We start from the raw sequence: 16689 nt of genomic DNA on the forward strand, positions 1-16689 counted from the left end.
AAATATTGAGGTAAGTCAGCTGTTTCAGATTGTAAATATTGAGGTATGTCAGCTGTTTCAGATTGTAAATATTGAGGTATGTCAGCTGTTTCAGATTGTAAATATTGAGGTATGTCAGCTGTTTCAGATTGTAAATATTGAGGTAAGTCAGCTGTTTCAGATTGTAAATATTGAGGTAAGTCAGCTGTTTCAGATTGTAAATATTGAGGTATGTCAGCTGTTTCAGATTGTAAATATTGAGGTATGTCAGCTGTTTCATAAATTTAAGGATTCTTCTCTTGTCTCTGTAAATGATGTCATGTAGTAATTGCACAGGCCGTTTGTATGTTAGTTTGTTTATTAGTCCTTCAGTTGGTCTGTTAAAACACTAACTTTTAAACCATTCAAGATATTCAAATAAAACCTTACATAAATGTTAGCATAATGAGAATGTATGTGATCTGTTGGAGTCAGGACTGTACCTCTAATGTCACAGGAAGGCTCTAATTCTAATGCACACTGGAAGGCAGGGGTACATGTATCACTTTGGGGACATTTCTAATTTTCTAATAACTTCTCTTCTTTAAATTCCATTCAAGGTGACTATGCCTTGCTTAAGGATGCCATTCGTATATTTAATTTTTAGCTCGACAATTCAAAGAATAGTAGAGCTATTGGACTTGCCCATGTGTCAGTGTCCGCATCCCGATTTTGTTAAGTTTTTGTATGTAAGCTGGTGTCTCAGTAACCACTTATGGGAATGGATTGAAACTTCACACACTTATTCACTGTGATAAACTGACTTACATTGCACAGGTTCCATAACTCTATTTTGCTTTTTTACAAAATTATGCCCCTTTTTCAATTTAGAAAATTTTTGTTAAGGTTTTGTAGGTAAGCTGGTATCTCAGTACCCACTAATGGGAATGGATTGAAACTTCACACACTTGTTCACTGTCATGACCTGACATGCACTGTGCAGGTCCCATAACTCTACTTTGCTTTTTTTGTTTTGGAAAATTATGCCCCTTTTTCGACTTAGCAGTTTTTGGTTAAATTTTTGTATGTAAGCTGGTATCTCAGTATCCACTAATGGGAATGGATTGAAACTTCACACACTTGTCCACTGTTGTGAGCTGATAAACACTATGCAGGTTCCATAACCCTGTTTCCCATTTTTACAAAATTATGCCCCTTTTTCGACTTTTGTATTCGTTCAATTGACAAGGCTGTTGAGTAGTCGAGCGTTGCTGTCCTCCGTCAGCTCTTGTTGCTATAAAAGTTAATTTGGGTATGAGTTTTGCTTTGTGTTAAGTATGGTGTGATATTGGTCTTTATTACACATATAAATTGTACTATTTTTCTATTTCAGAACACATCAAAACTTCCAAGATTAAAACAGCTAAATCTGGCGGAGAACAAGATCGAGAAAATAGGTGAGGAATGAACTACTGTGAACACATTAATATTTTGGGGGGACTGATTTCCATGGGTTCTTTAGGTAAATCGCTTTGTTAACTAAAATTCCCATTATGTTTCTCTTCAAAAATTGAAATCAGCAGAATAATGACCCTGTGAAAAAGTTGTTCTTGCAAAAAAAACCCAGAAAATGTCATGCCAGTGAAATAAAATAATTTTACAGTATTTTGTTTTTTATGCTTTTTCAAGCCGATTTATTTAATTTTCTCTGCAGCTGAGTTTGTAAACATGACAAAAGTCCAATGTTCGATATGACCTCAGATGATGAATATAAATTAAAAAGGTTATATGGTTCAAGAGATTTAAATTAAGCTATTATACTGAGAAGTTTGTTTACTTGGTACAGATTTAATAGATTGATGTTTGTTTGTTTCAGTGTAATTATGTCTCCCACCACAATATGGTGTGGGAGACATATTGATTTACTGCTGTCTGTGTGTGTCTGTTTGTCACTCTGTCACAAATCTTGTCCACACTCTAAGTCGAACATTTCTCATTTGATTTTCACCAAACTTGAACAAAATGTGTTTGCCAATAAGTCCTCAGCCAAGTTCGATAACTAGCCAAATCGGCCCAGGCACTTCGGAATTATGGCCCTTAAACATTATTACCAATAGGCCAGTTTCTCCAGAATTACCAATAGGCCACTTACTCCAACACATAAATAAAGACAGACTTACCTACTGTGTTAGCAATGTAGACATAAATTACTAAAATGTCGAAGAGTATGGACAGTTTACTTGGCAACTTTGTCAAACTGAAAGTAAATAAAAACAGTACTGGTATTTTCTAGAAATTGTATTGTAGACAGTTTTTAAACATTTCTTTATGCTACTTTAGTTAATTAAGCAGTTCAAAGATAAAATTTCACTTCAAAATAAATATTGTTTGAATTTTGACTGTGCATTTTGAATAATCTTGTTAAATCATACTTTTTCAGGTCACACATTAGATTCTAATCACAAATTAGAGGAACTCAACCTATCAGGCAATAGAATTTCTTCACTTAGGGTAAGGAATGTGTTAAAGGCAGTAAACTATATTGATAGTAAATTTGATAGTTATATAGTGTATTATAGAGAAAAATATGATTTCATAATAATTTAAAAATGATTTTTTCAACCAAAATTTCACAGACAGAGATGTTTATAATGTACATATTACATAAAGCATTTCTACTGGAAATAGTTCCATTGTGTTCCTTTTAATAGACAGCAAACATATATAGAATTATGGCCCCAAATTTAGTCCTAAGGAATCCAATTCAGCTTGAATAAAATTGTAGCGAGGCTTTGTGTACAATACCTGAATTATACCTGTTTGCTTTGTAATTTTGTAGCACATATCTTTGCGTATCAGATTGAATATATTGTCTTTAGGGAAAAGAAATCAGCCCTCAGCAATCAGTTGTTGTAATATTTGCAGAATGTTATGCCATTACTTTCTCATTATCACTTAGATAAAGAAGCTCATTTTTATGCCCCCGGCATCTACTGATGCGGGAGGCATATAATGATCGTCCTGTCCGTCCGTCTGTCCGTCCGTTCGAGGTTAACCAGATGGGACCGTTTCGTCTAGCATCAATACCCCTTACTAGAATGACTTGATACTAATGCAGATGTAACCTGTGACCATTCCTCATCTTCAGACATCACCTGACCTCAGTTTGACCATGACCTTGACCTCATTTGGACTTAGGTTGCTTTATATGGGCCATCTCTTGGTTAACCAAATGGGATCGTTTCATCTAGCATCAATACCGCTTACAAGAATGAATTGATACTAATACAGATGTAACCTGTGACCATTCCTCATCTTCAAACATCACCTGACCTCAGTTTGACCTTGACCTTGACCTCATTTTGGACTTAGGTTGCTTTATATGGGTCATCTCTTGGTTAACCAAATGGGACTGTTCCGTCTAGCATCAATACCGCTTACAAGAATGAATTGATACTAATACAGATGTAACCTGTGACCATTCCTCATCTTCAAACATCACCTGACCTCAGTTTGACCTTGACCTCGTTTTGGACTTAGGTTGCTTTGTATCGACAAGGATACCACCGGGGACATCAAGCGTTTATTGAACGCAGCTCCTTGTTTTCTGTGCTTTAAAAAGATGTATCTATGCAGATCTTGTAATTTGTCTGTGTTATGAATCATGCAACCTTTCAGACATCATAACTTCTTATTTTCAGGATTTAACAAATTTGATGCGAGTTCCGTCGCTGCACAGTTTGTGTTTGAAGGACCCGATGTACACCCCAGCACCAGTTAGTCTACTGTGTAACTATGCTACACATGTGCTGTATCATTTACCAAACCTCACCAAACTGGACACATACGATGTTGCTGGAAAAAGTATGAATGAAGTTGCTGAGGTAAATGAATGGATGTTTTTGATCTACTCTACATTTCTGTGCTTTTTAGCTCACCTGAGCAATGCTCAGGTGAGTTTTTGTGATCGCTCGATATCCATCGGCATCCATCGCCTTGTCTGTCTTGCGTCTGTCTGTCGTCTGTCAACATTTAGCATGTGTATGCGATAGAGGCTGTATTTTTCAACTGATCTTTATGAAATTAAGACAGAATGATTGTCTTGATGAAATCTAGGTCAAGTTTGAATATGGGTCATCTTGGGTCAAAAAGTAGGTCACTAGGTCAAATCAAAGGAAAACCTTGTGTATGTGATAGAGGCTGTATTTTTCAATTGATCTTCATGAAATTTGGTCAGAATGATTGCCTTGATGAAATCTAGGTTGAATTTGATTATGTTTTGTCTGGGGAAAAAAAAGTAGGTCACTAGGTTAAATCAAAGAAAAACCTCGTGTATGTGATAGAGGCTGTATTTTTCAACTGATCTTCATGAAATTTTGTCAGAATGATAGCCTTGATGAAATCTAGGTCAAGTTCGAATATTGGTCATCTGGGTTCAAAAACTAGGTCACTAGGTCAAATAAAGGCAAAACCTTGTGTATGCAATAGGGGCTGCATTTTACACTGGATTTTCATGAAATTTAGTCAGAATGGTTGCCTTGATAAAATCTAGGTCAAGTTCGAATATGGGTTGTCTAGGATCTAAAACTAGGTCACTAGGTCAAATCAAAGAAAAACCTTGTGTATGCGATAGAGGCTGTATTTTTCAATTGATCTTCATGAAATTTGGTCAGAATGATAGCCTTGATGAAATCTAGGTCAGTTTCAAATATGGATCATCTTGGGTCAAAAACTAGGTCATTAGATCAAATCAAAGAAAATACTTGTTTATACTCAAGGTTTTTGCTCCAATTTTAATGATAATTGGTCAGAATTTTTTTTTCCATGAAATCACTAGGTCAAACATGTTTACACTGTTATGGTGTGTTTCTCAGGTGAGCGACCTAGGGCCATCTTGGCCCTCTTGTTTCAGTAGGCAGACATGATCTTTTGAATGATTTAAAGGTTCACTGATTCTATGATTCCTAGAATGTTGACAGCCTCTGTTGATCACAGACAAAAGGAAAGTTTTGGAATTCTAATATGGAGATCCTCAGTTTGCAGTTGTTCCAAATCACTTTTTGGTGGAAGATGTTGCGTCAACAATCATTCTTCCAGTGGAATATTTGTCAAATTACTGGTTGTTGACCAGAGTCTTAGTAGGAATAATTCAAGCTTGTTAAAGAAATTATTGAAATTAGGTAGTTATGTCTCCCACCACACAGTGGTGTGGGAGACATATTGATTTACTCCTGTCTGTGTGTGTGTCTGCCACAAATCTTGTCTGCACTCTAAGTCGAACATTTCTCATCCAATCTTCACCAAACTTGAACAAAATGTGTTTGCCAATAAGTCCTCAGCCAAGTTTTATAACTAGCCAAATCGGCCCAGGCTCTTCGGAATTAGGCCCTTGAAACTTGTTTTTGATAATCAAAGCACAGAAAGTCTGATAAGGCAGTTGAGGTCTTGGTGCATGGTTGACTCATATACTACTATTCAGATGATTAGGCAGTTATGGGAGACATGCGCTTTTTTCAAAAGCAGCTTTAGTTTGTATTAAATATTTGATCTTGATTGTGATGATAGCTTAAAGTTGTTTGAATCAGTCGAGGGCTGAACAGAGAACTGTGTAACTCTTCTTTATTTCACGAATTACAACAGTTTTACCTTTACCCTAAGAACATTCTGCTTTCTTGAAAAAATAACAGTACAGGTGACATATGCAAAAGTAAGCAGCTGTAATCCTGGCTGGGTTAAAACTCATAGGCTTCTGATTGTGAGGCTGAGTTGTAGTGAATTTGAATGAGTTCACAAATAAAAGGCAGTAAGTTTGACAGAGTTTTTAAATAAGAGTAAGTGAGTTTAACTGAGTTTACAAATGAGAGGAAGTGAGTTTAAATGAGTTCACAAATGAAAGGTAGTGAGTTTGACTGAGTTAACAAATGAAAGGTAGTGAGTTTGACTGAGTTTACAAATGAGAGGTAGTGAGTTTGACTGAGAGTTCATGAATGAGAGGTAGTGAGTTTGACTGAGTTCATGAATGAGAGGTAGTGAGTTTGACTGATTTCTCAAATGAGAGGTAGTGAGTTTGACTTGAATGAGAGGTAATGAGATTGACTGAGTTCACCAATTAGCCCTTAGCCTGCTGGCAGCAAATAATTTTGCCTTTGCGACCAGTGCAGACCAAGATCAGCCTGCAATTCTGTGCAGGCTGATCATGGTCTGCACTGTTCGCTATTCAGTCAGTAAATTTTCAGTGAACACCCCTTTGAATAATAAATGGTACTGCCCAAATTAAATGATGGACCAATCCATTTTAGAAATTTAGCAGGGTAAGGGTTAAAGGTAGTGAGTTTGAATGAGTTCATGAATGAGATGGGATGGGATATGAGTTTGACAGAGTTCACCAGTGAGAGGTAGTAAGTTTGACTGCGTTTACCAATGAAAGGTAGTGAGTTTGGCTGAGTTCATGTGTGAGATGGAATGAGTTTGAGTGAGTTCTGTGAGATGGAATGAGTTTGACTGAGTTTATGAATGTGAGGTAGTGAGTTTGACTGAGTTCAAATATGAGAAGTAGTGAATTCATGAATGGTTGGTAAATAGTTCCTTTAACAGTGTTCACAAAAGACCCAGAATATTCACAGGACAGTTGGTCTGGTAAACATGATTTTTTTACAGGACCGGATATTATTTTACCAGACCGAATTCTTTTTAATAAATTTGATATCTGATCTTTTAAAACTGGTATTTATACATAGTCTATATAGACAGCATTACACAAATTAGAATCTACATCCTTTTAGTTTATTTCCACATATTAGATTGAAACAGATCTATTTCAGACATTAAGTTTTCAGGCTGTAAAAAGTCTCCCTGTACTTGGATTCAGTGTTGTTATATTTTCTGGTCCTTTTGGACCATGGAGTCCATTCAGCATATGTGTAATAGATTTAGAGTCCCGCTTAAGCCGTTGCTAGGGGGCATGAGAGATGTTGCACATTCCATTACCTCTCGCGAACAGACTAAAACGAGTCTGCTGTTATTCTTCTTGGTTGCATTCTTTGCTTCCAAAGGATCTTTTTACAGATTTTATTCATATTCGTTTGCTATATCATTGCTGTCTTTTCCCCAACAAGTCTGTTGTTTGCATCGAGTCACGCTGATGTTGACATATAAAGAGAAAGATGACCTCGGAATTTTTGAAATTCCTGTCTGGTTCCCGCGTACATAAATCGAGTACCATCCACGATTAGTAACCATCCAATGATAACGCGCGTTCTTAGAACTGTCGTGACGTCGTGAGGGGTTTCCACTGTTTCTATTTTAAGTACCAATGAAACAAGCGCTTACTAAAATATAGTTTGACATCAATTTCTCGGGATTCCATGTTACAATTTGATGATGAAAGTCAAACTTTCGCGAAATCGTGGAGGACTTTCTTCTTTTTTTATCATATTGACCTGCAAATTTTATCGGACACTCAGTCTTGTGAACTTGATATATCACGCCGGACCGGATCAAAATTTACCGGAAATGTCCGACGGTCCGACGGCTTTCACGACCTCTGCTTTAAGTTTACTGTTTTTACTGTTACTGTGTAAGACAAGTTGATCACGATTACATTTTTACAGACCACAGTGATGAAGAAGAAAATGTATTATAACATGAGGATAAGAACTGTGTATCGTAATCTTGCTCAAGTTATTGCCAAAATGGATGCATTCCAGCAACAAATGTTAAACTTTCCACATGAGAGGCTTCGTGCATTGATCAGTGCAATTAAAGAGGTAAGTCTGAGGTGTATTGTTAACCCCTTGTAATACTGTCAAATCAGAAATTTTCACAGAGGATATTTCACTCATCTTGCATTTTCGTTTATTCTGTGAAAATTAGTGCTCACGAAAACTCGCATTTTAATTTGAATATTGGAAAAAATGTAAAACTTACATGGAGACTAGACTGGTTTTTGTGTTTTGCGAAATTTGGGTGATGTGAAAATCTCTGATATTACGGTATAGTTTGATCTTAAAACAGAATGTAATTTTTATAAAACACGGCTGTTTTGCTTTTGACTTATGTTTGAGACACATTTCTTTAATGTAATATAACTTCTTTCTTATTTCGTTCTTTCGTCTTAAACTAAAAAATCCATGTTCTGTCAAGAAATGTTTGAAATAATATAATGTTAATACTAAGGCTGCAATGTACTGTTACGTAAATCTGCATGTTTTACAGTTATTCAGTAATTACTCATGGCTAAAAGGAGTATGTAAGCATTCGGCTGAAATTAGCCCCCCATTAAATGCAAAACATTGAATTCAGAAATTAAAAAAAGATGGAAAGCAAGTGAACAGGATATGAAATTGCATTGTTCACTTGCCATAAATGACATTATTTCGCCATACAGAGCTTTTGAATGCCCTGAAAAATATCCCCAAAATATCATATTACATGTATGTTTATTTTGCCAAATTAGCAAAAAAAAAGGGGCCTCCATATCCCAGTGGTTTAGGTTGGTGACTTGGGATCACTTGTTTGTTCAAAAGCTTGCTTGGGGTGTAAACTTTTTCGTACTAGGAATCCAGCCAGCAAGCTTACAGAAGGTTTGTAGTTCCACCCTGGGGTCTTCCTGCATGATCAAAAGTTTAAGTCACCATAGAACCTAAATTGTGGTGGAGTTGCTCTAATCCCAACAAAATAAAAAAAAAAATTAGCAATTAACAGTCAAGGAAGTGTTGAAAACCAAAGATTTTTGACTCCCTCTGTCTCGTTGATGTCATATCCCAACTCAGAATACGATGAAGGTTTTTAGCATACTTAGACTTTTTGAAGAATATCCTGTAATCTTGTTTTCTTTCTGTTTTCTAGACTTCTAGACTTCCATTTGTTTTGCATTTAATGGAGGCAGTCATTGATACTCATTTTGTTGTTCATAAAACTTCAAAAAAAAAAAAAAATGGGAGAAAAAGCAACAAAAACAGTACTTCACATATATAAGCACAAAAATCTGTATGTATGTTTGATTTCATAAACAAATTTATACATACCTTTCTTACACTGATATTCTGAATTGGTAAATGCATTAATACAAAATGTACTTGTGTGATATCATATACTATGCTTTTGGATGTACCTGTATCATCGGTTCAGTTTGAAACTTCAGTGCTTTTCTTTCTTTCTTTAAATTCAAACTCGAGACACTTCTTCAGTGTCTAGATATTTTCTTTACATTTTCCCATTCAAAGTTTTAAGAATGCTCTCCTTCAGGATCTATTGCTAGAGAAAGAAATCAATCATGATAAATGTGAGAATCAGAAAATGAATACAATAGATACATTTAATTGGAGGTTTTTTTATTCCCTAGCTTTCTATTTAGAGCTAAACATGTCAAGAGATATTTAACATTTTAAAAAGACAATCACAGCTAATCCGGCAGCATCATACCAAAGGCATACCAGTAGCCCCCATGCTTTGCTGTCAGCATTAGAGGGAGGAACTTACTTTTCTTCTCTAATACCCTCTAGGCAATGGATAAGGTGTTAAGAATGCTGAATTGTTGTAAAAACTTGTTTCACAATCGGCCTGAAATCCATTAGTATAAACTCTCTTAGCAATCTTTATTTTGATGCAATTCTTAATTGCATGTCTGTTATTAGAAGCAAAGATTTTTGGAAAAAAGGAGCCTCGGGGTTTGAATTTAAATTCTGAAAAAAACTCACTGGACTGTGATACAATATCTGTATCTTGCAATAGCTTCAAGCTGAACCTGTTGTGATATATACGATATAATACAGTTTTAGCTTGTCAGCATATAGCATCCCTACTATATATATTATGGCATTTATAGATGGAGAGAGAAGAAGACAGTCCCATTTCTGAAGATACTGTTGATTGTATAACTCCTTCTCCTGGAGAAATTTCTGAGAAACAGGTGAAAGCCTGATCTGCATGCGCTTTATACGTTACTCATTTTTTGAACATCTGTTTACATACTATGATCAGTATATTACCATTACAAATTTTCATTATTGGCTTAAAGTTGTTTATTTATAGTGCTAGTGTCAAGGATTGAATTTAGTAAAAATCGAACAAAATCTGGGTAAAATGTTTTTCACGTTATCAGAACAAAAGAGCATTTTTGGCGATGATGAATTTTGATTTGACTCTTTCAACAAAATGTAGATTATGTGTTTTTAACGTGGCTTTTATTTCTGGATTTGATTGTGTACAGATTATTTGTACAAAAAGTTGTCTAATATTGTAGCTGGTTTTATTATGTCTCCCACCACACAGTGGTGTGGGAGACATATTGATTTACTCCTGTCTGTGTGTGTGTGTGTGTCTGTCTGTCTGTCTGTCTGTCACAAATCTTGTCCGTACTCTTAAGTCGAACAATTCTCATCCGATCTTCACCAAACTTGAATAAAATGTGTTTGCCAATAAGTTCCCAGCCAAGCTCGATAACTAGCCAGATCGGCCTAGACACTTCAGAATTATGGCCCTTGAAACTTGTTTTTTGATAATCAAAGCACAGAAAGTCTGATAAGGCAGTTGAGGTCTTGGTGCAATTGGTTGACTCATATACTACTATTCAGATGATTAGGCTGTTGTGGGAGACATGCGCTTTTCTCAAAAGCAGCTCTAGTTTTGATTGATACGTTCATTTTGATTAATATTCAAGGCTGTTTTGAGTTTGGCACTCACACTATTAACAAATTATTAACAAATGAAGCAAATATTAAAGATTTCCTTAGGGACCAGCTCTTACTAAATATGCATATTTGACTTTTAGTAAAAAATAAGTTTATGAGAAAAAAATGTGCATTTTGAATATTTTTAATAACAAAATCAACTATGTACATCTGTACATAAATATAAAATCTTGTGTAATTTAACTGTTTCAAATTTCACCAAATTTTGGTCACACTGAAAATCTGATGTTACAGTTTCAAATTAACAATATGTGGTGTTGCTGGAACTAATGGTTATCAAGGTGGGGGTAAGGGGCAGTGCTCAAACAATTTTGTAATTACTTTATGTTATGAAGATGGTATTCCATTTTAGTGCTTTTGATTTTAAAAAACAACTTTGCTTTATGCCTTTAACTGTCTTAATTGATTAAAAAAAATATATTCTTTCAGAAATATACCTGTATATTTGTAATGGTTGTGTTATACTGATTATGGGAATATTAACATTTCTAAACATATAACATTGTGTAGAAAGGCTTTATATGTGCCAAATATATAATCGTTGACACACTAATATGAGAACATTCTCATCTCTGCATGTATGTGTACATGTGTATCTAGGTATTTGAAACTGCCAAACACAAATCAGTATTCCTTCTCCTTGAATAATTCATTGAAAAGTTAAAAATTTGTTTGTAATATCAGTCAAAAAAAAAGCTTAAGAGTGAAAATTAAAAAGGATGATAATATGCCAGACAAATGTACAGCTAATCAAGGTGTGCCAAGAAAACTTTCACATCAGACTTAATTTCCATTTGAAAACTGTATTTAGTGTTTAATATATATATTTGAATTGCCAACTGACAGAAGACAGAACTAAATTAATGTGTGAAAATTTAAAAATATTACTTTTCATTGTGTCTTCTATGGGGTATTTTTTTTTCAAGTTTTTGATTTTAGATAACTTTAACCTTTAGCATGCTAGATAAATTGTCGTCTTCTGGAAATGTCGTCTGCTAAAATTGTAAAGTTCATTCAATTTGCTCCAAAAATGGAAGAAATATTGTCAGAGTAGCAAACAGCTTGGAACCTGATCAGACGCCGATTTAATCGGCGTCTGATCTGGTTCCAAGCTGTTTGCAAAGGCTGTTAAATTCGCCTGCAGCAGGCTAAAGGTTAATTAGCATTATATGTCAAAGTTAAAGCCTTCAAATGCGAAAAGGTGCAAAAATACAAACTGGGAAAGAGTGTTGTGTTTGGTTGTTTTAAATTTTTTTACTTGTTGTTTTGTTCAGTTAACTGCATGTTTTACAGTGTAATTAGTAGACATGGATCTTTAACCAGAAGATTCCTTGGAAGTGTATAACAGTGATAAGCACTAACAATGATTATATAGAAATCCTTTATGTATATCCTCCTGAAAATATATGATTTCTGAACTTTAACATATTGACTGTGAATACTTTGAAATAATTAATTTTCATCGGCATGAAATTTCATGGTTTTAGACCAAACAGTTATTTCCTAAGGATTTGGTTTTGGTGGATTTCAGCTTTTGCATGTAAAATGATTGAGGATATTATTTGTTTGATAGAATGAAATTTTGTGGATTGATGAAACTACAAAATCCTCAAAATTGATCCCGCATAAAAATGGTTTTACAGTATATAATTTGAACAAAGATTTTTTCTGTCAGATGACCCGGTGTAAGTTGTGATATTTATGTCCCCCCCCCCCCCCCTTTGGGGAGACATATTATTTTTGCCCTGTCATCCATCCATCCGTCCGTCTTGCAATCAATAACTGGAGAACCATTTGACCTAGAACCTAGAACCTTCAAACTTCATAGGGTGGCAGCGCTTATAGAGTACATGACCCCTATTGTAACAGTTTTGGGGCCATCAAAGGTCAAGGTCACAGGCGCCTGAACATGGAAAACTAGATGACCCCTATTGATTTTGGGGTCACTACATTAAAGGTCAAGGTCACAGCGGCCAGAACATGGGAATCCATTTCTGGTCAGTAACTTGAGATCCATGTGACCTGGAACCTTCAAACTTCATAGGATGATAGGACTTACAGAGTAGATGACCCTACTGTTTTTAGGGTCACTCCATCAAAGGTCAAGGTCACAGGGGCCATCTGTCCGTCACAGTTCATTTTTTATCAATAACTGGAGAACCATTTGACTTAGAACCTTCAAACTTCATAGAGTGATAGGGCTTACAAAGTAGATGACTGCTATAAGTTTTGGGGTTACTAGATCAAAGATCAAGGTCACAAGGGCCTGAACATGGAAAACTGTTTCTGATCAGTAACTTGAGAACCACTTGACCCAGAATGTTAAACTTCATAGGGTGATTGGACAAGTACAGTAGATGACCCCTAATGATTTTTGGGTCACTTGATCAAAGGTCAAGGTCACAGGGATCAGAACATGGAAAACGGTTTCTGATCAATAACTTGAGAACCATTTGACTTAGAACCTTCAAACTTTATAGGATGATAGGACTATCAGAGAAGATGACCCTTATCGTTTTTTGGGTCACTTGAGCTAAGGTCAGGGTCACAGGGGCCTGAATATGGAACACCCTTTCTGATCAATAACTTAAGAACCACTTGACTCAGAATGTTGAAACTTCATAGGATGATTGGACGTGCAAAGTAGATGACCCATATTGATTTTAGGGTCACTTGATCAAAGGTCAAGGTCACAGGTGTCTGAACGTGGAAAACGGTTTCCAATCAATATCTTGAGAACCACTTGACCCAGAATGTTGAAACTTCATAGGATGATTGTACATGCCAAGTAGCCTATCCCTATTGTAGCCAACCATCAGTGTCTCTTTGACTTTCGCTCCTATCCCCTATTAACTTCTTGCCTATTACGACTGTGCATTGGGGGAGACATGCACTTTTCTGCAAAAGCATCTTCTAGTTTTATTTTGATGATTCCTTAATGATGTCAAGTGCAGATCATTAGGTCATTGTTTGAAATGATGAACCAATTAAAAGATTTAAACATAGTGAAATCTTAACTTTTCGTGGGGGAATCATATTTGTGGATATTGTGGTAATGTTTAATCCACCAAATTAAATCTTAATAAATTTTGCATTCAATTCCCTTTTATCTTGTCCTTAAAAGATGAAACCTACGATTTTGTATCTTTAAAAAGTAGTTATTTTAATGCAAAACCATGAAATTTTATGTCTATGAAATGAAATGATTTCATAGTTAACCATCGAAGACTATTTGGATCCAGTTTCCCTTCAAAGTTAGAAAATTATTATAATTCCTGGTTTGATATCAGCCAAAACACTATATGAGCCGTGCCATGAGAAAACCAACATAGTGGGTTTGCGACCAGCATGGATCCAGACCAGCCTGCCCATCCATGCAGTCTAGTCAGGATCCATGCTGTTCGCTTTTAAAGCCTATTGGAATTGAAGAAACTGTTAGCGAACAGTATGGATCCTGACCAGACTGCGCGGATGCATGCTGGTCGCAAACCCACTATGTTGGTTTTCTCATGGCACGGCTCAATTATATTATACACTTATCCAATGACTCCCTGGTTAATAGACAAAATTATCAAACTTCAGTCAATAGTCTAAACTGCAGCCAAAAGACTGAGGGCCAATAGTTTTGACTATTTACTGGCAAGCTGTTCAATAAGTGTTTTATAACATGACATCAAAAACAAATCTTCAAAGTTTTTTGTTTAAATTATTTAACTTATTAGCCCAGTAAAAATGTGTTGAATGTGGACTGGTCATATAGCTTACACAGACTATGTACTGGCAATTTATAGGAGTCATACAATAATATGTTTTCTTATTTTAGAATTCTGTTTGCATGAGACGTTCTACCTTTACTTAGATTTTTCTTTGATCAGTTTCACATTTTTGTAGTTATAAATAGTTATTCTAGTTTAGTTGATATTAGTAAGACATTAAGCATGTGGAAGTATAATTATGTTTTGTATTAATTTTATAGATTGATTGATAATGCTTTGAATTATTAGTAATTGAGCTGCACCATGAGAAAACTAACATAGTGCATTTGTGACCAGCATGGATCCAGACCAGCCTGCGCATCCTTGCAGTCTGGTCAGGATCCATGCTGTTCGCTAACAGTTTCTCTAATTGCAATAGGCTTTGAAAGCAAACAGTATGGATCCTGACCAGACTGCGTGGATGTGCAGGCTGGTCTGGATCCATGCTGGTCGCAAATGCACTATGTTGGTTTTCTCATGGTGCGGCTCAGTTATGTTATCAAGTAAGAATGACTAGGCTGATATGTTGATGATGATAGAAGATGTATCAACTTGCTTGACAAAGTCTGTTGTTTGAATTTTGAATGGACATTGTTAAGTAGGTAGTAAATAGAACTATTCACTAGCCACCAAATATCATTTGAATAATACAGGCAGTATGTGTTTTTTGCCTGAAAAACTTTTCCAAATCCAGTTTTGTAAGACTGGAGGCATAGACCCTATTTATTATGAAGGTGTGTATAAAAAATTGAATGCTGTATGAAATGGATTGTTTATTATCCTGCAGCATGTGTGCTTAGCAATGTACTCTGCAGCTTGCTGTTGTTTATAATGAGCCGTGCCATGGGAAAACTAACATAGTGGGTGTGCAACCAGCATGGATCCAGACCAGCCTGCGCATCCCCGCAGTCTGGTCAGGCTCCATGCTGTTCGCTTTTAAAGCCTATTGGAATTGGAGAAACTGTTAGTGAACAGCATGGATCCTGACCAGACTGCACGGATGCGCAGGCTGGTCTGGATCCATGCTGGTCGCAAACCCACTATGTTGGTTTTCTCATGGCACGGCTCATATCCTTGTGATAAATGGGGACTGTAATATAAATCTGAAAACTGAGTTGTATATACAACTGAATTTATTTTCTTAAACACTGGGCTGGGGCTTTTACCCATGTGGACAAAAACCATCATGTACCCCACCTGTCATGCTGTCAATGATAACTATTAAAGTCGTGCACTGTTCATATATTTTTATGTGAGATTTGCTAAAAATCAAGTATTTTGATAGTTGCTCTTTGTTCCTTATAGTAAACTTCATGATTCAAAAATAGTTATTTCATTGAAAAGTCATAATGTACTGCTGCTAAACCTGAACTTAAGTGCCGTTGTGTGCCATTGAAACATCATGACATTATTTTTGATGTTTTATTACTTAGTTTAACAGAAATTAATTTACCAGACTTTGTTTTAATACTGTATTATAAGAAAGACTGTTTCAAAGACAGCATTTAATTTTGCTTTATTTAAATTCTATAACCTGTAAAATATAGCAGGAAAAAAATCTCTGCATTTTGAGTAGCTGTTTTTGCATTAATGAGGCTCTGCCGAGTTACTACAAAAAAAGCTACGGTAACTGGAGAGCCAGATATTCCCATCTGCATCTACAACTATAACCTAGGCAAGAAATTCATGTTTATGTACCTGGTAAGGACATACTGCTTGAAGTCTCCTGATATATGAAAAAAGCCTGCTGAATGAAATTTATTGGTAACTGTAGGAATGGACGCAAAATATTCTTTAAAACTATCAAACTATTAAAGTTTTTCTTTTCATTGACTGATTTTTAGCTCATCTGATTTTTTGAAAAAAAATGATGAGTTATTGTCATCACTTGAGCGGTTGTCGGCGTCGGCGTCGGCGTCTGCGTCGGCGTTGCCTGGTTAAGTTTTATGTTTAGGTCAGCTTTTCTCCTAAACTATCAAAGCTATTGCTTTGAAACTTGGAATACTTGTTCACCATTATAAGCTGACCCTGTATAGCAAGAAACATAACTCCATCTTGCTTTTTGCAAGATTTATGGCCCCTTTTGTACTTAGAAAATATCAGATTTCTTGGTTAAGTTTTATGTTTAGGTCAACTTTTTCTCCTAAACTATCAAAGCTTTTGCTTTGAAACTTGGAATACTTGTTCACCATCATAAGCAGACCCTGTACATCAAGAAACATAACTCCATCTTGCTTTTTGCAAGAATTATTGCCCCTTTTGGACTTAGAAAATCAGTTTTCTTG

At 35.7% G+C, this 16689-nt stretch overlaps 1 protein-coding gene across 32 annotated transcripts in view; it reads left to right on the forward strand.

Annotated features, from left to right (window-relative positions):
* LOC123534700 (leucine-rich repeat-containing protein 9-like) overlaps positions 1-16689 on the forward strand; it is a 71041-nt gene that overhangs the window by 6673 nt on the left and 47679 nt on the right. For 31 of the 32 annotated variants that reach the window (XR_008372259.1, XR_008372263.1, XR_008372254.1 and 28 more), the window contains 5 exons: positions 1352-1415; positions 2399-2469; positions 3660-3842; positions 7569-7724; positions 9785-9868. Coding sequence is in view for 23 of the 32 variants with exons in the window: in XM_053550327.1 (XP_053406302.1) it covers positions 1352-1415; positions 2399-2469; positions 3660-3842; positions 7569-7724; positions 9785-9868 (558 nt within the window). In the remaining 9 variants the exon portion in view is untranslated. The remainder of the gene's footprint in view (positions 1-1351; positions 1416-2398; positions 2470-3659; positions 3843-7568; positions 7725-9784; positions 9869-16689) is intronic. The other variant, XM_053550389.1, reaches the window with a different exon arrangement.

Source organism: Mercenaria mercenaria, chromosome 1, assembly GCF_021730395.1.
Source record: "Mercenaria mercenaria strain notata chromosome 1, MADL_Memer_1, whole genome shotgun sequence".
Lineage (NCBI taxonomy): Eukaryota > Metazoa > Mollusca > Bivalvia > Venerida > Veneridae > Mercenaria > Mercenaria mercenaria.